General features: G+C 39.6%; 2 protein-coding genes and 1 long non-coding RNA gene across 3 annotated transcripts in view; 1 reads left to right on the forward strand and 2 right to left on the reverse strand.

Moving 5' to 3' along the window:
* The window catches only part of jak1 (Janus kinase 1), a 22,167-nt gene extending 9,341 nt beyond the window's left edge, over positions 1 to 12,826 (reverse strand). Inside the window, exons 1-11 of the mRNA XM_062396189.1 lie at positions 12,593 to 12,826; positions 7,882 to 8,093; positions 6,740 to 6,863; positions 5,742 to 5,898; positions 5,001 to 5,152; positions 4,337 to 4,596; positions 3,911 to 4,026; positions 2,943 to 3,125; positions 2,242 to 2,399; positions 1,701 to 1,815; positions 1,301 to 1,499 (exon numbers count right to left, since the gene is read on the reverse strand). Of these exons, the coding sequence (XP_062252173.1) occupies positions 1,301 to 1,499; positions 1,701 to 1,815; positions 2,242 to 2,399; positions 2,943 to 3,125; positions 3,911 to 4,026; positions 4,337 to 4,596; positions 5,001 to 5,152; positions 5,742 to 5,898; positions 6,740 to 6,863; positions 7,882 to 8,086 (1,669 nt within the window). The 5' untranslated portion in view covers positions 8,087 to 8,093; positions 12,593 to 12,826. The remainder of the gene's footprint in view (positions 1 to 1,300; positions 1,500 to 1,700; positions 1,816 to 2,241; positions 2,400 to 2,942; positions 3,126 to 3,910; positions 4,027 to 4,336; positions 4,597 to 5,000; positions 5,153 to 5,741; positions 5,899 to 6,739; positions 6,864 to 7,881; positions 8,094 to 12,592) is intronic.
* Positions 12,827 to 14,893: 2,067 nt separating this feature from the next.
* On the reverse strand, positions 14,894 to 18,188 carry LOC133960430 (uncharacterized). The gene is made up of 2 exons (XR_009921923.1): positions 17,616 to 18,188; positions 14,894 to 17,006 (listed from the first exon to the last, which is right to left on the reverse strand). It is a non-coding gene; the product is annotated as an uncharacterized LOC133960430 (long non-coding RNA).
* Positions 18,189 to 18,929: 741 nt separating this feature from the next.
* ak4 (adenylate kinase 4) lies at positions 18,930 to 26,187 on the forward strand. The gene is made up of 5 exons (XM_062395024.1): positions 18,930 to 19,553; positions 20,259 to 20,378; positions 22,901 to 23,073; positions 23,834 to 23,952; positions 24,411 to 26,187. Exons 1-5 carry the CDS (start codon positions 19,412 to 19,414, stop codon positions 24,535 to 24,537), a joined length of 681 nt encoding a protein of 226 aa, XP_062251008.1. The 5' UTR covers positions 18,930 to 19,411; the 3' UTR covers positions 24,538 to 26,187.
* The last annotated feature ends 666 nt before the right edge of the window (positions 26,188 to 26,853 follow it).

Raw genomic sequence — 26,853 nt, forward strand, 5'->3', positions numbered from 1 at the left:
CCTGCTTGCATTGTTGTTAAGGTCCGGTTATTGTGACACAGAAGAAATGTTTAATTGATTGGAATGCAATGATCTTAACGGTGAACTCAAAGCAGAAATGAGGTTGAAAATAGGTTGTGCATGATGGCTGCACTGCAACTTGCACAGATGCTCACTGATATTCAGCGTGAATGCAAAACTGTGTTTACATGTGGTAAAACAAGAACTCAACTATTACGTCAATGTGGTAACAATGTGAACACCTACTCAAATTGGCTTAGCAGCTGATTCGGTTTATTTTCTGCGTGTGCAAAGCAACGTGTGGGAGGATGAAGTTAAAATGTGTCTGTTGCCACACTATATGTGGGTGTCTAATGTTGTGACAAAACCAGCGCTGTGTGGTTTTCAAGGGGAGGGACATAAAAGGTATCTGTACTCCATCAGCCTTACCAAATGTTCACTGTTAGAGTGGGTGTTAGGAGCACTTTTCTTTGTTTTCATGCACAAGCCAAACACAACATGCACCCGCAACTACGACAGAATATTAAACTGCACCGGCTCCTTAAAACCTGGTCAAGACCAAACCTTAACCTTGAGTTTCAGACTGGAGTGGCCAGCATGGTTGTCTTCACTCATATGGTAATCAGTGAAGTGAGTGAAGTAAAACTAGAGTGCTATAGTGCTATAGCTGGTTCCTGCTCCAGAAACCCACATCTACAACTCTCTTCCTCTCCGAGAGCAACACACACATACACGAGCACGATCTATAAGCGACCCGATCCTAGCAATTTGAATACAAGTGCATCCTGGGCCAAGTTAAATGGCCTTTTACACCTATTTTTACACCTTACTTCTCATTTTTTCAATTCATCAAACTTGATAACAACAAATTTCTTTTGAGTCACTAACAAACGCCTTTTTTTAACCGATCTCTGTGGGTTGAAAGATTAAAATCCGTTGCACTTCTGACTCCACCCAACATCACAGTTAGGTGTCTGTTCTACTTGTTACATTAGACAACTGTGCATAGCGAGAGTTGGAATGCACAGGATATAGATAGCTGCTAGAGCGAGCAGGATTTTCAGCCTTCTGTGGCATTTATCCACTTCATTAAAGCTTTTGTGTGGGCATTGTCAATATTTATCAATACCTTGCAGTAAAGCAGTAAAAGTACTTGAAGGGACTCTGTCCTCACATTTTCAGATCATTGTTTTACAGCCTATCTAGTATAGATGACCTCTGTCAGGTAGTAAATAGCTAATATCCAAATAGCGTGTCTTTATTTGGATATTAGATAATCACCCTGCTGCATTAAATTTACCTCTAGGCTGTGGGGGGCAGCAGCGGAGCAGCTGGAACTGGAGGTTGTCGGTGCGAAGACTCTGGCCCTCCAGGTGCTCCAGCAGCTCCTTTAGAGTGGGCCGCAATGTTTCGGTGCCATACAGGCTGTACCCATTAGGTGTCACCTCTATCTGGAAGTTCTTGTACTGGCGCACGGGACGAGTCTCTATCAGGTCAATCTGGTTTGAGAGGGGGAAGAGATAAGAGAAGTTTAAAATAATGACACCAAGAAAGACTATATACAAAGAGGGGAGGTGGTCAAAGTGTGGAAAAACCGAGGACACACAAGTGTAACATGACACATTGATGACTTGAGATGAGACCAGTAGCATAAAAGAAAACGAGTAAACAGTGGCTATTAGTCATTGAGTCCACACTACCTCAGTGCAGACCACGGTGATGATGATGTACTTGTAGTCAGTGCAGCTCCAGCGCAGGATGTAGGTGCCCTCGTCGTTGCCCTCTTGACGCAGCTTGTGGATGGCATAATCCGTACTGGAGATAAAAAACACAATTAATGGAGGCAGAAATAGCTTTTTAACAAAAGTAGAATGAAGATCTAGTCAGAGGAAGATAGCATGCATGCTAATACTATTATTTTGTAATGTAAAATACAGTTTGAGGTTCACTGCTCTTTCCTTTTCAATGGTTGATTAGGATATATATATACATCTACAATGTCAATATTAAGTCAAGCTTTAAATGGCTCTAATGGACAGTTTGATTAAAAAAGGTTGGGGATGACAATAAAAAGCAGTGTGTGACGCATTGGCAGAGGGGAGAAGAAGACAGACGGAGTAACAGCTAAAACGGATAAAGTTCAGTTACAGATGGTGTCTAAAAAGACCAGCTACACGTGTTAGTCTGTGGACCCAATGTCACACTGGAAAACATCCCATCAAGAAAGCAGCCAGTACAAACCTGATGGGTCCATGGCAGCTATTGTCGGTGTTGTGCACCACTGAGGCAGGCGCCACCTCCTTGCACAGGTGGTGGTGGGCATCGACTGTCAACCTGAAGTAACCATCTACAAGGGCCGCAAAGGACAGGGCCTCGGCCCGAGAAGCCATTTGCATTTCCTGAAGAAGAGAAAAGACAGGGGAAGACAGAAAAAAAAGAAAAAACATGATTAGATCAGAGAAGGATTTACAACCACCATACCCCGGGATGCTTTAGAAACGATAACAATTTTCAGATGAACTATGACGTCATCATTATGATAGGCAGCTTTGCTTTATAAAAACGAATGTTCCCACTGGTCTTGATACTTGTAAAAGGAGTTGCTAAAAAAATATTCATGGGTGTGACGAGTTGGTTCCTTTGCTTTATAAAAACGAATGTTCCCCCTGGTCTTGATACTTGTAAAAGGAGTTGCTAAAAAAATATTCATGGGTGTGACGAGTTGGTTCCAGGCTGTTGCAATTAACAAGCCCCAGGCCTTTTTTTCACAATCAACTCTGGCAATTCAAGAAGTTGGCAGTTGATGAACCATGAATTAAACCCTTGTGCTGTAAATGACAGTTTTCTATTCAAAGTAGACGTGAACTCTTGGCTCGACTGTACAAATGTTTATCCCCGCGAGAGACACAATACAACTTTGTGTCATTTGTCGTCTGTCTCACCATCCTCTTGTTGTCCTGTCGATTGATGGTGACTGTTGACTCTTCGATGGCGGCGTGCGTAATCTCGTGGAAGTCACAGAACACCACCCAGTCGTCATTTGCATCCTTCTTTGTCTTGCTATTCTGTTTCCCATCCAGCTTGTTCTTCTTTGACTTACCCTTTTCTTTTGAGATCACAGACATCTATTTTGAAGATAAACATAGCAGATATATACAGTTAAAAGGTTATTCAGGAAAATGCACCATGGATAATTTCAAATACTCTCAATTATTGTCATTTAATTAAGTTTGTCTTACATAATTTGCAGTTTTATGTCTAGGTAAGTCAGCCTAAGAGTCAATGAAGAATATAACTTAAGGGCGGTGTGGCCTAGGGGGTAGAGTGGTCGTTCTCCTACAATAAGGTTGCCGGTTCAAACCCCACTCTTCCCCATATGCATGCCGAAGTATCCTTGGCAAGATACTGAACCCTAAAATGGCCCCTCATAAATGTTGAGTGTACTAATTGTAAGTCGCTTTGGACAAAAGCGACAGCCAAATGACATTTAATAATGTAATATTGAAAATACACTACACTAGATCAAACCACTTAAAACAATGGAAAATAATTACTAAGGTTTATTGATTCAGTATTCAGTCGATGAAATCTTACGCATCATAAACTTTTTTGCAGAGCTCGTCGTGTTGCTTGACAAATTTAAATGATCTGACCAAAAGACATATATACTGAAAATGTTTATTTCAAAAGGCGGGAAAATCAATATATGTTTATGTTTTTTAAACATCTTTCTATTAAAAATATTAAATTATTTAAAAAAACGGCAAAGAATATCTTTCTGTTGACTGACTCGTCTCACATCTGATATCAGTAGGATTTAAGAGGGACCCTGCTCTCCAGTTAACAGCTTTGTCTGACAGTTTACTTCTTAGAGGCGTACAGAGCTGGATTCTCAGTCCTCTTTACTTACTGGAGCAGGCTTGTTTCTCCAGGAAATGCCATTGGTACCAGTAACCAAAACTTGCATGTCACGGCTCGTCTCCACATTCTTAGTCAGGCTCTTCCCCTGGTTCTGGTTGTAGTACACTGGAAAGCGCAATCAAAACATTATATCACAGGGGTTACACGTAGACAAAATATTTAGATTCTACAGATACAGTTTTCTAAATATTGCTTTTGGAAAAACTAGTGAAACCAAGGGAAATATCTTATTAACTATGGCTACGGACTGTGTAAAATAAACAGACAAGACAATTCTGCTTTTAAAACAGGTAAATCAAATCATCCAGTCAAAAAATATGTTTTATCCTGGTAAACAAATAGCAAAAGAAACCCAAACGGAGCTGTTCTATGTGAAAAACCTGCATCGACCGGGAAAAATCAAAACCATAGCTACCTCCACTGACGACATCTCCTTCCTGTGTCACACTGAGCGTGATGGGCTCTAACAGCTCGCTGCCAAGCCCGCTGGTCAGGCCCTCCAGTGTGGCCAAGTACTTGATCTTCAGGTCGTACGGAGTGATGTTGCTGTCCTTGACCGTGCGGCGGTTGAATTCACAGAGGAATTTCTTGAAGACGTTGTTGATGCGGATGCGTGTCAGAATGTTGCGCTGCTTGATGTTGCGGTTCAGGGACTCCGGGATGAAACGTTTGTAGCTGGTGGAGTCAAAGGGGAAAAGACACATAGAAACTAAGGACTCAAGAACAGTTTGTCAATTTGTAGCGATCATTCGTCACAACTGGTTTCGAGGGCGAGCGCTTCAAACGTGTGGAGGATTGTGAAAGACACAAGGGCTGACTCAAGAGTGTGAGTTGTAGCTGAAAAATGTGATTATGATATATGAAGTGTGCTGTCCCATTGTGCAGAAAATATCGTGGAGATTATTCAAATACATTTTTTATGTCCATATATAATTTATCTGTCCTGCTTTACTTCCAAAAATTGGAGTATTACATGATTATAAATAATTTATACTCTTAGATCTTAGTCATAAGTGTGTTGAAACCGCGCGATACAGACGTGCTTGTACTGCATTTGTATGTGTGTGCCAGGGTGTTACCTGATTTCATTGGAAGCAATGGGCTGGTTCATGGAATGGTGAGTGATGGCAAGCACAGCCATGCCCAAGCACTCATTTTCTATCTCGTGCTGCTCTGCCTCTGACTGGGACGTCCTCAGTGGAGCGAATCCTTTTTGGAAATCATGCTGGCCCTGAGAGAAGGCATAGCGGGCGGAGAGACACTTATAATAACAACTGAAACATTTGTGATGAATTTGTTTATGTTCCTTTTGCATTACAACTTTCAGTTAATACTTGTCTGAATGGTATGCTGTCTATTGCTGACCTTAGTGCACTTAGAAAATATTGTCCTTCCAGCTTCAGATTTTGCTGAAAACTGAGATAATCTTTGAGCTTTTAAACAGAATGTACTTTCAAAAGATTTGTCAAAGGAAGAAATGATGAATACATAAACTGTTTTTGATCTCATATCTTTTTAGGTGGTCAGCCTAAATATATCCATCTTCAAGATTGAAGGTTTTTATTTGTCAAATGCACAACAATAACATTAAGCAGTCGCTGGCAGTGAAATGCTTGAGTCTCAGGCTCTCTTCTAACAATGCTCAAGTAAATACACACTATACAATAAAATAAGAGAAATAGTATAAAATAGAATATCAAAATAGGAAATAATGTTTATATATCTAAATATATATGAACAGCTGAGGAGAAAATTAACAACATATTCCTGGAGAGTTTCTCTCATCAAATCATCTATGTATATCTAATGCAGGCACACACCTGGGCGAACAGGTAATCCAGAGACGCAGCGTCGAGCAGGGGCGTTCCCTCTGGTGTTTTCTGTGGGCTATTTTTATCTCCTTTGAGTTTACTGATGCAGTGTCTCCAAACTGGAGACTCTCCCTCAGTGGTGCCATGCCAATTTCTGAAATAAAACCTGACAGAAGAGACACAGAAGACAGTTTAACACAAATAATATGGATTATTCCTACAGATTGTTCTGCCTCCTGTATTGTGTACAGGGATTATATGTAGCCTTTAGTCCACTTTGACAATCCGACAAAAGCAAGATATTGTTCTTTTGGGTGTGGCAGTCTTTTTTAACTGCATTTAGCTAAATTGACTAATTTACAGCTTCAGAGACTCAGTATATTTATATGCCATCAGAAATCCATCCTCTGCTTCAATTCTTCTGCGTGTTTATCTTGAACATTTGTTCATGCTAAAGATTGCATGTGTATGAAAACTTGACAACAATACCCTTGTTTGAAAGACTGCACCATGAAATGCAAATCAAGCAGCAGCAAGAAACACAAAAGACACAAATACACACACGACATACACCACGGTTAGGCTCTATGCACGCACGCTTTTCTCTCCACTAGCTATTGTCAAAGCAGAGAGCAGAGATAAAGGAAATGCAACAGACACCACAGTGATGATCTTTTTTCCTGTCTTAAAATGCAATGCCAACTAACACGCAGAATGGAGGAGGGACTTTTATCTCTTTAAAATAATCCAGCCAGGTGCACAGATGACACTTCTGTTCTGTCCTCTCAGACTTGTCACAACTCTTATAAAACCCTTCAATAGCCAGAAAACCTCTGTAAATTAAGCTATTTAGGTTTTAATTGTGTTGTGAAGTCGTATACAGTTAAGCGGTGAACCCTTCATAGTTCCAAATCAACAGCACCCCCAGCACTTTGGTTCTAGTGTACGAGGTGATTTTATGGTTACAACACTAGTGTAGTCAGCCTCTGCTGTGATGTCTTTCTTACCTCATGCGATAATGCAACTTGATACTGGTATCATCTGTGACCTTGAACTCATAGTTGGGAGGGCACCATATTCCTGTCGACTCGATGTACAGGCCAAATAGGTTGTGGCACAAGGGAGAGATTGCTGAGAAAGGGAAGAGAAAAGAAATCAATATTCAGACCAAATGTTAGACTGTGACCACTGATTTCCAGTCACAAGTCTATAAGCAACGGCAAACAATCTGCTCATAAAACCAAGAATAAATAAAAACAGTTGGATGTACATGCTTTCGACACATCAATTTCTTTCGTTTAAACTGTCTTTAGCAAAATAAAGATCATTCATGAAATGTAGGAGCCTGGATTTAGAGAATTCAGTCGTTAATGTAAGCCTTCAATCCCCTGAATCAACTTTAATCATGGACCAGTTAACTAAAGTGAGACAACCCGGTAACATTACTAATGGCTTGGCACACTTCCTGTAAGAGCCTCCAAAGTGGCACTTAGTTTAGCTTCACAGTAACTAATTCATGGTTAACATTGATTTGTAACGTGATATTATTGAGGGGAATTGTCTCTAAAAGCCATGTTGGCCATTTTGTTTTATAATCTAATCAGTTTATTTCACATGTTCACAGCTGAATAGTTGCACTTAAAACTGATAATTAATTATAATTCTGATATATGTTTGTTGAAATATGCTGCAAAAACGTATTAAAATGTGAGACAGTGCTGTTTAAGTCAAGAGGGCGATTGTAAGAGATTGGTGCTGATGGTCAATCCATCGATGATCGACTTACAGTCTAGCAAGATACTCATACTAATATTGCTTATTTTAACGCTTTAAAGCTGAGATGGTAGTAAATCAAGTGGGTTGGAGACAACAGTAATATACAGGGAGATATTCTCCTCTAGGACAAATCCAGGAAACGGCAGGGAGCATTGACACAAGTGTTTCCAGGTTAGAGCCCACCTTGTAGAACAGCAAAGCATTAAAAGCGGCATTCAATGACATTGATAGATTTGATACTAAATTAACTGGACACTTACTTGTCATATACTGTAGTGTAAGTAAATTCTATGACAATTATGTCACCTCCAGCAACAAGAACAACTAAATCATAAAGCAAAGCAGGAATGTAGTTATCGTGCTGGTCACTCACAGCAGGCCTTGGCAGCATCCACACAGAGTTTCTCAACACTGAAGCATCCTTTGAAGTACTCCAGCTGGTGCACCTCCGGTGTGTAAAAGTGGATCTCCAGGCCCCAACAGGTTGTAGGGGAAGAGGAGAGTAGAGGCTTCTTGTTGGACGTCCTGATCTTCCCACAGAGTTGCCTGCTCAACTCCATTACCCCCTGAGTTGGCATTCAGACACTACATGAGGTAAAAAGAGAGAAATGGGGGGAAGGGGAAGGTAACATTACTTTTATGCTTTAGGAGCCACACAGTGACTGGGAGATAAATTCACTCAATACAAAGGACACATGGGGGTCAATGATTGTGTGGATGAAGGAGGAGTACTGCATGAATGTTTTTAGATAGCTGGCAGCTCAAAGGCAGGTAAGGACATGTCAGCAAATGGGTCAATGAAATTATGAGGGACTGATTTAATACATGTAGATTAAATACTATAAAATCCAGCCCCACTGCTCTAACTTTGTTTGATTGAGTTTAGTAGGAATGTTGTAGGTGTCATTTTCACAAAGGAAAATGAGCCAAGAAGAAATATTATTGAAACTGTCAGTGCAACAATATGTAAATGGTGTAAATGTCCAGCAGTAAGCCTGTTATAAATGGCACTTACTGAGTAAATGAGTGTCCGCTGTGAAGATAACATAGCTTATCATGTGTGTGTGTGTGTGTGTCTGTGCGTGTGTGTGCGTCACATTAAGGTGCAGTATTGAGTGTGTGTTAAGGGAAAATGATCATTAGCCTGATGACTCATACTGATACCGTTCAGACCACAACATAACCTACAGAATAAAATGATGTCCTGCCTAAGTCATCCAGCACAAGTGATATGATGTCAGCCTCTCAAGTGAGCCGATGATACAGAGGACAGATCCATATTCCGCAGGGCTTCCCCAAATATGACGAAACTAATATGAAAACTGACGAGCTGTGAGTTTTACACCAACGATCATATTCAACTTTGAAATTTTCAATCCTTACCTTGGACTTTGGGAAATTAACATGATCAACTTTCTAAGATTGCAAAATGCAATTGATTAAACAAATTATTGACAAAACAATCAGCAGAATATTGGATAATGAAAATAACCGGTGTAGGAACCATAATCCAAACATTTTTTTGCAAAAGAAGAGTCCAATTATACAATCTGTGGGAACATGCCCAGACATTCAACAGAAACTAAATTCCTTTACACACTGGCATGACACTGCAGACAGTACAAAATATGCTGCATCCATATCCAGAGCCAAACAGGGACATACTGAACACTGACCATATAAGGGACAACTTTCCCTCAACATCAACAGTTGTTTGTATCATGAACCCACAGCGGATAATAGAGGTTGTTGGATAAAAAACCCTCACTGGTATCGGACAGGATTTCCTTTTCTTTGTATACCGAACATACCTTTTGTGTTTCTCCGTATCAAACAGATTGCCTGAACTACCAGCGGCTGTTAGACCGGTGTCAATGTAATATGTGCCACAGTTTTCAGTCCTGGGATTAATACCCATCCTGACAGATCCAATCCAAGGTGGACACCTCCAAGTATGTAAATGATAAAAATGGTCTGTATTTATATAGCACTTTTCTAGTCTTGATGACCACTCACAGCGCTTTACAGTACAGCTTTACATTCACCCATTCAAACACACGTTCAGACAGTCCATCTATGTGCAGCACTTTAATCTACGAGAATGGACCGTTTGGGGTTTGGTATCTTTCCCAAGGACACCCCCATTATTTTAGAAAATTCATCCAAAGAGACAGTTTGAAGAAGTTCGCTAAGGAGTCCAACAGCGTTTTTTAAACATTACTAGCAGCTTGATGCCCTATCAAGCTAGTAACGTTTGTTTTCAATGAAACAGGACGAGACTTGTAAGCAAAGCCCTCGTAAGAGGACAATCATTGGGTTCTACAACTGTAGATGGTAACCAACATATATAAGGCAGTTTGTGAGGCTTGTACAAAGCAGCCATCTCACACTACAATGAAAACAATGCTGCAGACTCACCTGCTAGCTTGCTACACATACAAGACAAGTGGAACAACATCATTTGAATGCAAACTCACCTAACTACACATTATTCCCTCAGGCTCAGCAGACCCCTTGTAAAAAATGCTGTGTGTTCATATGTGCAATTTATATAACCATAATTAGATTTACTTAGTGATATTGTAAAAGTGCTGAATTAAGAATTCTAATGTTGAACAAACATGAACAAGTGATTTTACTGATTACCAGACTTTAAGCCATAATGCTGAAATCCATCAAGGATGTAAAATATCACTGCACGAGATTTATCATTCCTCTTCTTAATGGAATTTCAAAAGGCAAGATATTGATCTTTAAATTTGTATTAGTACTTAAGTCAATGTACCTGACTTAAGAATACTCTGGGCAAACAATAGTCTGATAAAAAAATGACTGTCACAAAGGTCACTTCCAGGTACAGCCTACGTGAGCAGTAACCTAGTTCTCTTTGATGCTAAATATAATGCTATGATAGCTAATACAATTTCCCTTTACTGAAAAGAACTTGCAAACAAAAATATTAAACTTTGATCATCCATTCAATGATTCATTTTCCCCATACACTGAATATTTCATATGATAGATCAATATTTGCACTGTTTTAATTTTGGGCGGACCTTTCTGGTAATCATTTATCCTTTCAAATGCCAATCCTTGACATTCATGTGACAAATTCGGTGGGTAAATCTATGTTACTCTCACATTATCACAAAACACTTATTAATTGGTATTTAAAAAAATGCCATGTGAGGCATTAGAAAAAGAGTCCGACATTGCACATATTTTCATTTCTTTGTCATTTTATAAGCATATCCACCTGCAGTTTGAGTGTACATAAATTTACTTGAAGGTTCTTTAAATCAATTCCAAACATTGCCACAACCACTCTCTCTGTGAATATTCTGTATTCCCTGGTCAAAACTCTTAAGTTGTCACCTGACTTTTGAAAATTGTGATGGTTTACCACCATTTTATGAAATTTGACTAAGAAAAAAAACTAAAGAATGAATCAAGAAAACAGCACATACATTAAATGATCCTTTTTTTAAGTTGAGTTAGTTAAAATCAACCCTTGTTTGGAGCAAGGTCCCTGTGGTTTGCTTGGTTTCTCTGGAAAGACAAAACTAGCAGTATCTCTTGGTTCTATTTCACAACATTTGCCCTTATTTCAAAATGATGTTGTATGATTCTATCCGTCTTCCTTCTCTTTATTGTTTGGTTTATCGGCGGGTGGCAACCAAGTACAAGGTGCATTACTGCCATCCGCTGTGTGTTGCAATATCCTACTTCTTCCCCATTCGGTATATCTCTTATTGATCTTGCTATTTGATAGCTTTTCCTTCCTCTTCGTTCAGTCTATTGCCGGGTGGCAACCTACTGTTGGAGTTATCGAGGCCATATTAAATCATTTTGTACAATCCCATCTCACTCAGATTATCGAGAATCCTCCCTATTCAAATGGTCAATACTGTTTCCAAGGTCAGTTCTTCCACTGCATGCATTGCAATTCCCTACTTTGGCTTTTCTCGTTCTACAACTTACCTATTGCAGTGAAGCAGTGCATGCTCCAACACTCCCCCCCAGTTTTAATATAATGCTGTTGGCTGTGTGTTTATTAAGTGCAGTGTATAATTGAGTCTGGTATGCTATAATCCCCACTTCCTGCTGGACTGCATTAAAGATGTCATCCCAACTACTCTGCCAGTCTTTGACAAAGTTTTCAAAGTGAAAAGTCCAAGACTTCTTCATGATTTAGTTCTTGCTTGATCAAAAATCTTCCCCCTTCACTGCCCTTTATCCATCTGAAGTCACAATATTAATATTTTGAAATATATGCAGAGTCTCAAATATCGCATTAACTAAATCTTTGAGTTTTTTTTGTATTATTTGTATTTGTCCCTCTATGTGAAGCACTTTATAAAGGCTGTTCTGAAAGGTGCTGTGGACATAAGGTAAATGTTGGGTCACGAGCAAAGAAGGTGAAGACACATTAATTGGAGATAATGCCAATCCGCCAATTAACTGAACAAATAATAATAATAAGATTCTTATTTTCATCATCATCATCTTCATTACTATTGCCATAAAAAGAATGCTGCGTGTTTTATAAGGAGCTTTCGGTTTCATCTTTTCCAGTAGAGACAGTTTGGCTCGAAAAAAAAATACAAGTGTCATTAATTCTAGTTCAATCGCCATGAATTTGAAATACAGATTTCAAACCCGTGTTGATACTGATAAATCCAATAATTATATTGATATGGTCTCAAACTTTTACTTGTAAACTAGGCCGTTTGAGCTAATGACTGCTATTGTCATCACATGAATACGACTTCCTAGCATCTTTTGTATTTAAATGTCTTAGCATGTTGTTTATTATTAGCCCAGCAGCAGATTTCGGCCTGTATCGCCGCACGGATGAAAGTTTGATAGCTAGCGTTTGGCTGGTTGACGTTAGCTTGTTAGCCTGTTGGTTCTACTGACGCTGAACCGACGGCAGCTGGGTGTCCTCCCGCATGACAACCAACACTAGACACACACACACACAAACGTATGCTTGTGTGAACCAGATTCCACGCGGAAATCTTTCGCTCCGATGTGGGGGGGACGGAGGGATTCCTTTTTTAACAACAAGTTATTGTACTCACCTAGCAAAGATTAGCCAGACAGCTGGCAAGTTACTTCCGTTTCGCTCAGCGCATCGGACTCTTCCACCGAAGTTCCGGGTCTGGGGCCGATTTAAAGAGTCGCTTGAACGGGTTGAAATAACGTCCCGAGGAAAAGACGTCCGGTGTCCCGCAGGAGGTAAGAGAGAGGGGTTCGGTCCACGGCAGCGGATGAGTCGTGTCCTCTCGGGCTCGAGCTTCCTGACAAGTGAGGGCCCCTTCCCGACATCAACGCAGGGACCGGGGGCGTGACACGGCCGCTGATTGGGCACATGCACCCGTCAGTCACGATGACGACAGCAGAGGGGTAAGGTTACCCCCAAAAAAGGAGAATTCAATCGTTATCCCCCCCCCCCCCCCCCCCCCATGTTCAAGGACATCAAAACAAATCAATATCGCGTTACTAATTCTATCCAGCTATTTTCCAAAATTACACGTCCACAAATCAAAAATTCGCAAAATTATAAACCAACCTGCTTTAATTTTATGGAAATTAAATCGAAAAATATATCAATTCAATATTAAGATCCCCAAAAAGCTCTGAATGTATGTGTCTTCTATAATATTTTCACAGATTAATAACTTACAGTATTTGCTATTATACATGTATTAGTGCAGTTATAATGATGAAGTGATTAAATCTATACATATCATAATACTCTTATTGTTTACATTTTAACCACCAGTCTGACAGAGCTTACACATGAGAGTTGAAAAAACTCTCTCTCCTCTCTTCCCCACTCTTCAACCGCCCACCCAGCTGGCAGAGGAACCCGACCCCACTGAGTCAGGTTCTGCCAGAGGTTCCTTCCTGTTGAGAGGGTGGTTCGTCTCTCGCTAAAAGAGGTTGCTTGTTGCGGGAACTGCTGCTTTTCTCTTTGATGTAATGTGTTGACCTCACTATGTAAAGTGACTGATGAAATCATGTTGGTTTTTATCAGGAATCAGTGAGTCAACCTCTGATGTCATCGCAAAAAATACATATGTTTTTTCCCTGCTTATAAGACAAGTTTAAGGTAAAACTTAACTTTAGATTTCCTCTGTTTGGCATTAAGCAGCATATATAGCATGTATTAATGAATAATTTAAAACACAATATATAACTCCAGCCTATTATTATTTTTATCAATACCCAATCCTCCACTTCCAGTGCTCACACTATGAGTCACTTACTCTAAGTGTATTCTGTGTACTGCTTCATTATAGTGTGTTCAAAGATATTTCATTAATTTATAAATGCTTTAGTTAAGAGTTGCCAAGTTGGGTGTCTAACACTAAGGGTGTATTGTTCCTGCAGATCAGGGAATGGTACACAGCGACGTGGATGTGACTGTTTCTGTAAATCCAAAAAAAGGGGGTTGTTGATTTTAAGGGAGGGACTTCCCAAGCCACATCCCAGAGATCATGTATTGCGTTGCTTTGAATACAAGAGAAATTCCCCATTACCCTCTCCCTCGATGGTTACTAGAGTTTTGGATTACGCAAAAACACCAGCTGAGGTTGTAAAGATGAGTGTGTCTGAAAGCTTGTTTTCATTTACAAAATATCAGAATCACCACCAATCTTTGCACCTTAAAACCGAACACAACACATTTACTGTATATATTATTTTTTCGATATTGTTGTTTTTTATATTGATGTTTATATTGCTCTATATTGTTGTTTTTATATTGTTGTTTGTAAAGTGCACCAACCACACCAAGGCAATTTCCTGTATGTGAAAATATACAAGGCAATAAAAAGAATTCTGATTCTGATTCTGATTCTGATTCTGATTGGAGAGCATCATTGTCATTGGTGTGAATTATCTCAACTGAAACAAAAAAAAAAATCCAAATTCAAAAGGTTACGTGACAATTTTACCAAAACACTTTCATTGTTCTTTAATGAAACAATGCAGAGACCATTGCTCTTTAGAGGACAGAGCAGATCCACCATAGAGCTTTAGCGTCCCCTGTTGACAACGATGTGGAAAGGCATTCAGGACAGCCAGGGACATATTTTGGACCTAATCTGAAATCGATAACTCAACTAAATAACACATACAAATTTTAAGTTATTTGTAGGGTATTAGACATTATCTTGTAAGGCAAACCTCATCAGGTTTCACTCTGATAAAGAAACACAGGCATTGAATTAGAGTTTGTAAGGTTTAATATTGTGAGGTATTTAATTTAATTTAATTTTTAGATACTAACTGGAGCTTAATATAGCAGAATCTTTTACAGGTACAAATATTTGTTCAGTTTTCCAAAAACAGAGATAAATCAAACAATGTACACGTTTCAATAATTGACAGTTCACTTTATTTCTTATATTCAAGAAGGAAGTACAAGTATAACATACAAGTTGGGATACTTCTTGCACTTTAACACACAATAACAAGATTAGTCACAACTCAATTTTCTGTTTTAATCACATACTCACGCTTGGTGAGCTCCTCTCTGCTCCTCTGGATCATTAGGGGAATGCACCTTGGTCCTCGGCACTGGAGTCAAGTTGGCAGCCATCCTTCAGTTATCACAGTACTGTACCTTCGATGGGGACAGCATCAGCACTGTGATAACTGAACCAGGGCAGTCTGACAAGTCTATTAGTGCACAGCTCCACTCCGTCATCCAGTCCATAGTATCCCAGCTCAACTAAAACAGTTTTCCTTTTGCAAATATGCTGGACATTTGGTTGAATCTTACAATATACAAGGTTTTGTACGTGTCACATATTTATGTTGCCACAGGCTCAAATATTTCTTATTTTCTGAATTTCCTTGAAACCATATCCTTCTCTTAAAAGTTATATAAAGGGAAAGTGGCTCAGCAGTAAGTATTAGAGGAAAGAACAAGCTCCTACGTGCATGCAAACCAGGACATTGTTAAAGGATCTTAGCAACTTATTTAGTCTGATTTATTTATTTAATTTGCCTGTTCGAAAAAATAATGTCACCATACATTGGTCGTTATATTGTACAACTAAGAGTAGATGTAGAAAGTAAATGTTGAATAAATAATTGATATTATCAATTTGTTTGGATTAATCAATTAGCTTTTTAAGTTGATAACAAATTTGACAAGTAGTAAAAAGACATTTAATCGAGTGTATTATAAATCAAAAGCAGCCAACCAGGACATTAGAGTAGCTGTTATATGAAAATATTTAGCATTTTGGCAATAAAATGATTATTCCGATCTCAGAATGAATCTTGTTTGTCGACTCATCAATCATTGGACAAACCATTGTAGCTATAACTATAACAGAGCATTCTTTTAAAAAAATGTATTTATTGATATATGTATTGATTTTTTTATATGTTTGTCTGTTTAAAGTAATTTATATGCATTGGCTACTACTCTTTTTTTTAAACTTTATTGGTATTTTGCCACTTATATAATTACGTCTATTACAGTCCTTATACTTATGCACAAACACAGTTTACTGTTTTGCACACTGCACTTTACTCAAGTTCATTTCCCTACACAATTTCCCTGGTGGAAAGTGTATTTTATGTACTTATTCTCTGAATTTTAATTACATTTTCTATTTTTATTTTACTGCCTTATTTACTGTCTGGTCTACCTCATTCTGACTATTTTGTGCTGTAACAAGTGAATCAATATTTTATCTAATCGTATTTTATCTTATCAACTTAACCGTACTACACTTTACTTCTGTGATCGAGTCTGAAACAGGATCCGATTGCTGGAAATTGGTTTAGTCTCCTTGTTAAATTAGAGACAAAAATTTAAAATGCTTGCTTCCATTATGTAATACAATAAAATATAATAAATATATATTTTTTAATTAGCTACATTTCGATTTGCTGACTGTCTGCAAAATAGATTTTAACTGAATTTCAATTCTATTTCATTGAATTTTTTTAAGTTATTTAAAAGAATTCCATTTGTTTTTGAGTTCTTTGAGTTGAGTACTTTGAAATAAACATTGTCTTAAAATAATTGTGATCCTTAATCTGTTATATTTTGCCGCCCTTGCATAAGGCACTTTGTAACTTAGATTATTAATAAGCCCTCTATAAATAAAGTCAAATAAAGTTATTATTTATTTACTACCCTGGAGATGAAAATGACTCGCACTCTAATTGGTAAAATATTGAAACACAAAATTAAAAAATGAGCTCCATATTTGCACCTTCACCTCTTTTCCTGATGGAGGAAAACCACTTTTTTTTAAATTACTTTTTTACCCTCTGTAAATTATTCATTCCAACCACAGGCCGAGTGACGTCAGACTTGTTATGATCCTGCTCCCTGCCTCCCCCTGGCGCGTGCAGCCTCTCGAACAGTCAGGTCGCGTCGCCCGCGACGTCACGGCTCCTCCTCCTCCTCGCCCCGCCCCTCCGCACTTCTTGTAAACAACTCCATTAGCTTGCACAGGGGCTCTGTCCAGAAAAAATGTCCATGTCAGACGTGCACGGAAAAAAACAAAACATGTGCGACATATGCAACAACTAAACAGCGACGTGCAAGGACACACTGAGAGGGGGGGGGGGGGGGCTGCAATCGTGCTGACATGACATGTATAAAAGACACACACATAAAAAGCAGAAGGAGCAGGATCCTGTTACATAAACCTTGCATGTAAACAACTGGTCGAAGGTAAACACAGGAACACCCAGTTACGATCCAAACTGGTGCCATCAGACGCCACACACGCAACGTGCTCGCGCTTGTTGCCGTCCCCCCCTTTGCAAATAAACAAAAGTTGCCCGAGTGTAAACAACCGCGTTGTATACGTCAGCGTCACAGCAACACGCAGGTTCGCACTTTAAAAAAAAATGAAATTAGAACGACCACTGGCTTTGAAAACACAAGTGCATTGTTCACGTTGTGCAGCCAAACGTTGACGCCCAGCTTTGCGCGCACACCCCTTTTTTTCCCTGGGCAAAAACAAACAGCACGCCCGTGCAGGAGCCAAATAATACAAAATCACGCTTTTTGAATAACAGCGAGTCTGCGTGAAATGCACCACAGCCACGGAGCCCACTTACCCACTGTCTCCCCCGGTCAGCGCCCCGTGTTTACGTGAATATCTTTAATGACGCAGCAAGACCACACGGAGCAACGTGATTGTCGCCATTTTTTGTTGTTATTGAATTCTCCCAGCAGCCATGTGACAGGAGCAAAAAAAAAAATAAAGATTTTCCAAAAAACCAGACTGGAGTTTTTAAAAACAACCCAAAATGAGACCGAGAGAAGGACGAGGATCGCGGGCCCGGTTGTTTGTCCGCTTGGATCGGTCCGGAGGCTCCGCGGGCTGGAGGCTGTGCGCAGTGTTTGACAGCTCCGGGACGCAGCCGCAACAAGTCGACTCTCTGGATTCCTCCTCTGTGGGCGAGTGTTGCGCGGAATGACAGCGACTCTGTGCGCCTGCTGCCAGAAAGAGAGGAGGAAACAAAAAAGAAGAAGAAGAAGAAGAAGAAGAGGGGGGAAAAACCCAAAGAGCAGAAGGTATAGTAACACGAGCCATGTGCAGCGCGGAGGCTCCTGCTGTCAACAAGTGGTGGAATCCAACAGTGTGGTCTCTCACGATGGGGTGACGTGACGCGCGTGCTTCTCCAAAACGTCCACGTCGGTGAATGCACGTAAAATGTAACCGTGACTGGTTCGATCAGTGAGAAGCTGAGGCACAGACATCAGCTGACACAGTCACTGACCGACCCGCCTCTTACTCACCACTTTCAATTATAATAACAACAATAATTATAATAATAACAATAATAATGGCAATAGACGGACCGACAGACAGATAGATAGATATATAGATATATAGATAGATAGAGAGATAGAGAGATAGAGATAGATCGATAGATAGATAGATAGATAGATAGATAGATAGATAGATAGATAGATAGATAGATAGATAGATAAATAGATAAGAGAGAGACAGACAGAAAGACAGACAGACAGACAGACAGACAGAGAGAGAGAGAGAGAGATAGATAGATAGATAGATAGATAGATAGATAGATAGATAGATAGATAGATAGATAGATAGATAGATAGATAGATAGATAGATAGATAGGAGATACAGATTGACAGACAGATATAGATAGATAGATAGATAGATAGATAGATAGATAGATAGATAGATAGATAGATAGATAGATAGATAGATAGATAGATAGATAGATAGGAGAGAGGGACAGATATAGATAGATAGATAGATAGATAGATAGATAGATAGATAGATAGATAGATAGATAGATAGATAGATAGATAGATAGATAGATGGATAGATGGATAGATGGATAGATAGATAGATCGATATCCGTGTGCTTGTTTGTCAGTTTCCAGTCTATAAAAAAAACTACAGTAACCAGTTCACCCAGCGAGGCTCGTGCGAATTCGCCATCCGCATATTTTCTGGATGACTGTGCGCAGAAAAATAGGGCGTTGTGGAGACTCCCTCATTCATTTGCAGAGAAAAGTCTCCGTTCCTTAAAAACGTGGGCGGGCGTAAAGTGTCTACAGGAGGGCAGAGAGGAGAAGGAGAAAAGGAGAAGGGCGTTTTGACTTGAACCGTATCTGGAGCACTGTAGCCCCCAATGCGTGTGGAGAGGAGGCGTTGCGTGCGTAAAGACCCCGCAGACGCCACAGATAGGCTGGCATTTTTTAACTTTGGCGAGGCAAGTTTAAGAGCAATTCAAGTCTCTGGACCAGTTAGACCGCTCACACCAGTGTAGTTTAATTGGTGGGTGATCTGCGTCGAGCTGCTGATCAAGAACAGGAAAAAGCGAACATCTGTGCGTCCCGGAGCCTCTTGGCTGCTTTTGAGAAAACGACATGGCCAAATTATTCCGAGCTGCTATCATGGGTCCGCCGGGATCAGGCAAAGGAACGATATCCAAGAGGATTGCGCACAGCTTCGACCTCCTCTATCTGTCCAGTGGCCACTTTTTGCGAGAGAGCATAACGGCCAAAACAGGTAAGAAACACTGCGGTGGCACCAGGAAGAGCACAGCCTGCAGCAACAAACAAAGAAGTTGTTTTATATGTTCCATGAAAGAACTTGGCACCATCCCATTGTTTGATTTAATACCACTATAATTAGCACAACTGTATTTGAATCAGGTCTATAAGATGGAACATTTGCAGAATGAAGCACATGATATGTCCAAAACTTAATTCTTCAGTCCAACCCCCCAGAACACGAGACACTTGGATGGGAGGAAACTTAATTTTTCTTTATCTGGTTTCTTTCTGGGGAAGACTTGACTCACCAACTGGCATTCGTTTAATTCCCAGCTCGTGCCAAAACTCACATACAGTGATAGTAAACCTGAGCTCATAGCAGAGGGCTAAGTAAAAACATATGTGCGTAGCAAAGTTGTCTGTTGCAGGAAAACAAACCCCCTTTTCGCCCTTTTCATATTATGGTCAAAGATTGATAAATGAGTGAAATCTATATGTGTGTGTGTGTGTTTGTGTTGAGAAGTTGGTGACTTGGCATGAATACTGACTTAATTACCCACAGCAGGCTTCAGGGTTTCCAGTGTGACTCTAAATAAACTAGATTACAGAGGTCTTGAGCAAGAGTTGTGTGTCTTTATTTCAATCAAAGCTTCTGGTTCTTGAAGCAGGAAGCAGAACAAAAATATTTACGATTGTCCGTATGTTTGTTGTGTGTCAGAGGCAGGTGTGCTGGTGAAGTCCTTTGTGGAAAGAAGCTTGTTGGTGCCTGACCATGTGATGACCAGACTAATGCTGCCCAGACTGGAGGAGTTGAGCGGCAACAGCTGGTTACTGGACGGTAAGAAAAACAGTGTTTTTTTGTTTTTATTCCAAACACAGCTGGTAAACCAGCTTCACCTACAGCAGTTGGTCTGCAGAGAGGGAATATTGTCTTTGTTGTGCATGGTCATGGCCCTGTGCAGGGAGCTGCCCTATATTCTGATTGGCCAGTGTCGGTGCCACCCCCCACAAAATGGCTAATGTTAGAGGCAGGGCCTTCATTAAAGTGTTTGCATTCTGTGTAACATGGCCTTCATAGAGCTTTTACTGGAGTCTGAGGAATAACTATGTGGGAAAATATGCTCTAGGTCTGTGAGCGATTAGTTCTCTGATGCATGGAGTGAGTTCCCAGCCTCCTGCTCTGGGCTGTGGACAAGGAGGTCAGCTCCAAGAGGAGAGATGATTCATATCAGCAGGGTTCACCGAGTTTCTTTATCATGTGTCAGGATTTCACCCATTGACCTTTGTCTAAACATTAAAAGGTCCTTGGAAAAAAACAATAATAAACCTCATAATAAACTCAATCTATACAGCACTTTTTAAAACCGTGATGCATGTGCTTCACAGTGACAAATCAAAAAACAGAAATTAAGTAAATAAACTCGATGAAAAATTTAATTCTTTTGGAGTACATTTTACTTCTGTAAAAGAAAATAAGTTAGATAAAGTACAGAAGGGTCTTCTTATAGAAGTCAGTTCTGAGGTACTTATACCCACGTAAATGAAGTAATAAAAACTTAAATTCGAAATATTGAAATTAAGAAAACATCTCATATAAAATCCAGAATACATATTTAGTAGAAGTAAATCCTGATATACTTCTATATACGTGTATATAAAATAATTTAACAAAATGTAATATTAAAAAATAAAAATGTAACTCTTAGACTTAATAGCATTTTCAGAAGGGATTTAAAATATGTCACTGATTCTGTTAGCCAAACTTCCTCAACCAGGTCCTTCCAGAGCTTCAGGGCCTTGACTGTATCCCCTCCATCCACTTTAGTTTAAAAAATATTCACTCTACTACATTTGGTCACATATAATGTTGATGTGATAAATAATGATGTTTGACAGTGCACATAGAAACGTGCTGGTTGGAAAATGGCTCCTTAATTAGTGGAGATCATTGTCTATTTGTTGCAGTTAAACATTACTCACATCTTCCAGAGAGATGCCACACACTGGTTAACAAACTGGTTAGTGTTACACTGGTTTAAACCTTGAAACATGACATGATCGGCAAACAAAACAATTAGGCAAGAGGAGAAGGAACAGATAACAAGCTTTCACACACACACACACAAACAGAGACAAACAGAAATATACTGCACCACATAGACATAATTGCCTGCTCTTCCCCTCTCGTAACCATTGACTGGGGCCTTCCTCTGTCTTGGTAACATGAGGCTCTGGTGGTTAGAGAGATTTTAACAACTCTTTATTGATCAAACAAAGGAACGTACAGAGTAACTGTCGGCTTCCTCTCAAACACATAAGGAAACAATAAACCACAGACAAACCCAAATGCAGGGATATCCAACCATGAAGTTAAAAAGCAGTAAAATGGGACGAAAGGGCCCAGGTGACCTCTGGCAAAGCTTTGTCCTTGAGGTCACCTTGAGCTCAGATTATGAAAGTGGGGCAAGAGGCAAAGTCACCTGAAAAGGATTAAATCTGGAATATAACACATCTTTGTATCTTTGCCCTCACGGGACCCAGAGGATGAACGGAACTCACACTGTTGCTCCAAGACTTTTTCCTCTCGCGCAAACAAGGGTTTGACATATTCGTTTTTTTTTGGGGGGGGGGGGGGGAATATCTCAACATGATGGATTGCGATGAAATTTGGGGCAGATGTTCATGGTCCCCAGAGGGTAAACCCGTTGACCTTGACCACCATCTGCCTGGCATAGGTTGTCCCTTAGCAAGTCACTGTCAAATTGATAACACATTCTTATAATATTATTGAGGCTTGATATTCAACAGTTTAACAGTTTATTCTACATTTAATTCAAACAACCATACATAAACAGAAAACACAAATTTTACCAACTATATACAGTAGATGCTGATTTAATGAAATCATTTTCAATGTTGTTGATATATCAGTGCACATAGGCAATATCTGTGAAAGGCTGATATTAACCAATATTATCAGCCAACAAATTTACTGTATGGGTACCATGATAAATCTTTTGCAATAGTTAGTTAGTTACTCAGTTAGTTAGCATGCCAGCTAGAAATAATGGTTACTCACCCAGGTCATGCTTGTTTGAGGCCGTTGTGATTTTCAGTAAGTTCCTCCACATGTGCATAATCAGTTTTTATTGTATCACAAATCTGGAAACAGTTGAACTTATCTTGCTGTGGGCTCTTGATAGAAGCAGAAATCTAAACAGGAAATACAGTTGGTACATCCTCCTTATGGTGTGGATTAAAGAAAAAGGGACACAAACACCACAGTCGTTTATGTTGTCGACAGAAACATAGAAGTCAAACCAACCTTCCTAACATAAACTCTCTGTCGTGTCTGTCCAGGTTTCCCTCGGACGCTGTCGCAGGCCCAGGCCTTGAATAACTTGTGCCAGTTGGACTTGGTCATCAGCCTCAACATACCCTACGAGACGCTGAGAGAGAGACTGAGCGACCGCTGGATCCACCCAGGCAGCGGGAGAGTCTACAACATGGGCTTCAACCCGCCACGAGTGCAGGTCTCACAAGATATAGATGTTTATTTATTCTTTCAGTTTCTTCAGGCCGCAATTTGTATTGGTGTGTTTAGAAATTGGGGTTTTTAATACTTGCATCAGCTGGATGAAGGTTTTTAAATCAAGAAACTTCAACCAGATGAGTGACAACATCATTACCTCCACCCTGGCTTGGACTGCCGCACACCCTTCTCCAACCGCTGAACATTTTAACATTTGCATTACACTGTTACTTGTTTTACTACTGTATTATCCCGCCTATAGTATATTCATATTTATATATTTTTATATATTTATCTTGTTCACAGTTCTTATATCTTACAATACCTGTTAATACTGTACCATTCCATATATATTTCTTACTGTACATATCTATTTACATTCCACTTTAAATACGTACAATACTCTGCACTTTTATAACTTTTTTTGCACTTCTGGTTAGATGCTAAACTGCATTTCGTTGTGTGTCATTGCACAGTTCTTGTACTTGTACTGTGCAATGACAATAAAGTTGAATCTAATCTAATCTAATCTAATTACCCAATACTAACTTCCCCTACTCCTGCACAGCCTATATATTTATACTCTAATAAAAGTACAAGTACCACGTATGATCTAAAGTAGCGTAAAGATATCTGTTGTAACTAAATGTGTAATAATTACTTCTATTTCAATTTATTTATACGTCCCTTTTCAAAAACAAGTTTGGAACGAGCTTTGTTTTGACCCTGTTGCACGTGGGCCCTTGTGTTGCCCTCCACAGGGTAAGGATGACATCACTGGGGAGCCGCTGATTCACCACGACGACGACAAACCAGAAGCTCTGATGTCCAGACTGAGACACTACAAAGATGTAGCCAAGCCCGTCATAGACTTATACAAGTGAGTGGATGTTTACTCTGCAGTGTGAACCGTCCTCAAGGAGTTACATCTGCCAAGAGCATTGCACCATGGGAAGTCAAAGCCAGAAATCAAACAATGTTGTCATGAGTGGGATCATTTGACTCTTAGTTTCTCCCATTTGGAAATATTTAGCTCAGCAGTGTGTTCTCAAGTCTTAAACCTCTTAGAGCTGTAGTAGGGTTTTATTTTATCGCTCCACATGAAACAAGCAGAGCCTTCCGGTTCCTCTGTTGTGTATCATAAGTAAAATGTTTCTGTAATGACTGAGTTTTAAGACTAAAATGATTATATATAATAGTTTACATAATAAGGTTGGTAGGGTTTAGTCCAGTCACATTACAGGAGTTTATTGCTACATTGGTGGAAATACTCTTTCTTATATTTAAACTATTATCAACGTGGCCACAACCTGTTTCTTCTCCTTCTTCCTCCCTCAGGTCCCAGGGCATCCTGCACTCGTTTTCCGGAACAGAGACAGACCGGATTTGGCCTTACATCAACTCTCTCCTCAGCACCAAGATGCACACGCAGCCATCAGACACCTGCCAGCCCCAGATGCCCTGACGCTGCTCTGGAACAAAAGACCACAGGGGAACATCAGGAGGCCATTAGAGGAAGTGGGTGGAGGTTTGCACGCGCTGGCCTCGGTGTCGGGTTTTAACTCGTTAGGGGTTTAGAGAAATAAATGGACTGGGACACTGATCAAAACTGTTGCCAGCCTACATGCCTGAAACTTTCAAGCTTTTGAATAATGGTTCTACATGCCAATTATCAGGAGCAGAATATTTCAAATATTATTGTAGTGAAATGTCAGAATTCTTCAAGGAAATATCAGAACTAATCACTTATTTAAATTGATTTGACACAAACACTAATCTAGCAGCAATTCTTCCCACTTTTATTTTTAATTGTGAAACACTGAATATAAAACTCAACCAAAGAAAGCCAATCATAAGATCATGCTGAATACAGACAAAAAATATCTACTTGCAGTGAAATCCGTAAATTACTTTAGCAAACTGAGGAGTTGTAGTTTTTTATGCCTAACATACCTAACAAGGCTCTTATTATAAAGTTCAGTTTATACATTGCTTTAGGTTACACATTCATTGAGAGCAATACTGACGCTACTTTGCTTTAAATATAACCAAAATCGGACCCTTTGAGTCTGAGCTGTATATGACGCCTACACGTCAGCTGTTACATATGCAAAACAGTCCTGCAGAAGCAGGAGCCAAGGAGTTTCTCCCTCCTTGGCTTTGTGAGTTCACTGCTTCTAGATGAGTCCATCACTTATGTAAATGATGCACTGTGTAAACCGCTATTATTTGCTTGTTGTGCTGGAACGCCGCAGAGTCGGATGCAGTCATGCTCGGGCTGGTGCTGGACCCTGGTGCGGCTGAGATGAAGACCAATGCTTGTAATACAGAGGGTTTCAATGTTGTTACCTTCCTTTAAATATACAATACGGTTGCCTTGAGGGTTTGAATGTAAAGTTTGTGCTGGATTACTAAGAAATGTGGGAATTATATGATTGTTAGAAGGTCATGTATGTAAAGATCTTGTTTTTCAGATTATTTAAACAGATCAGTGAATGTTGCATTGGGAACAACTTGCAAAATGACCAGCTTTTCCAGCTTAATATTTCCACTATCAATTGTTTCAGAATTAAATAACGAGCTCCAGATCAATTATTTCAATGTAAAAAATAATTGCGTTAGAGAAAATACAGTTAAAAATTGCACTAAATGCACTAGACACAAAAATGCACAAGACCTAGAGGTTATTGTATATTTTTTTTGTTCTACCTTCGTTGATCCTGTAGTTTTGAAACTTTTAGTAAATTTATCACATCAAATCATTTTGACTCTTTTGATATTATTTCCTTACGTGTGGTCCAAGGATTGTGGGTTTTGTGTGTGTTACAGATTGTAAAGGCAAGTTTTGTGTCTTGACCGAAGTAGTTTTTATTTGTTTGCTTTGGTGGCAAGCTGACAAATTATGCCTGTTCATATTAACATGTCTTTCCTCGTCTTGGTGTCTTCAGCAGCAAAAGTCCTTAGATAATGATTTGATGTGTGTGTGTGAAGAGTGTGTCGAGTGTGTGACCACACCCCACAGCTGCTGTGTAACCCCTCTGTGGATTTCTCCCTTTTTTCTATCCTGCAAGCCCAACATGTCACAGTCCAAGAAAAATTAAACTATTTTCTCATGGCTGCATTGTCCCTGTCTTTCTGTTGTTGTGATGCAACATTGTGGAACCTGTTGTGGATACAGTACACACCCCTGTATTGTGTGTATCTACTGGTATATCGGTGTATCAGCCGGTCTCAGGCTTTGTGTCAGACAACTCAGGTCAATTTGATTATAATGGGTGCACACGCTGACATTTGTTTCTCAGTTCAAGTCTATCTATCTATCTATCTATCTATCTATCTATCTATCTATCTATCTATCTATCTATCTATCTATCTATCTATCTATCTATCTATCTATCTTTCTATCTATCCAAGTTATTTTCCATTATTTTTAAGAAAGAATGAAAACAGGGCAAGGTTTACTCAAGTATACTGATGCTGTTAATCTCTGTACTATGAATTAACTCGTTCTTTCGTTCTTTCGTTCTTTCTTTCTTTCTTTCTTTCTTTCTTTCTTTCTTTCAAGCGATCATGATGGAATACCAGAAAATAACGCTGCTCCTCTCTTCTTTGCTCCTCGATCTTTCATATCAGGAAAAATAGGAATCAGCAGGACATTAGCAAACTTGCACTGACTCACAGGCAATAATGGATGAACAACAACACACACTGGCCGTTAGAAGGCTGTGCGTGCTTCTATGCGTGCGTGTGTGTGTGTCTCCTCCTCCCTTTCTCCTGTAAT

Source organism: Platichthys flesus, chromosome 9 (genome assembly GCF_949316205.1).
Source record: "Platichthys flesus chromosome 9, fPlaFle2.1, whole genome shotgun sequence".
Classification (NCBI taxonomy): domain Eukaryota; kingdom Metazoa; phylum Chordata; class Actinopteri; order Pleuronectiformes; family Pleuronectidae; genus Platichthys; species Platichthys flesus.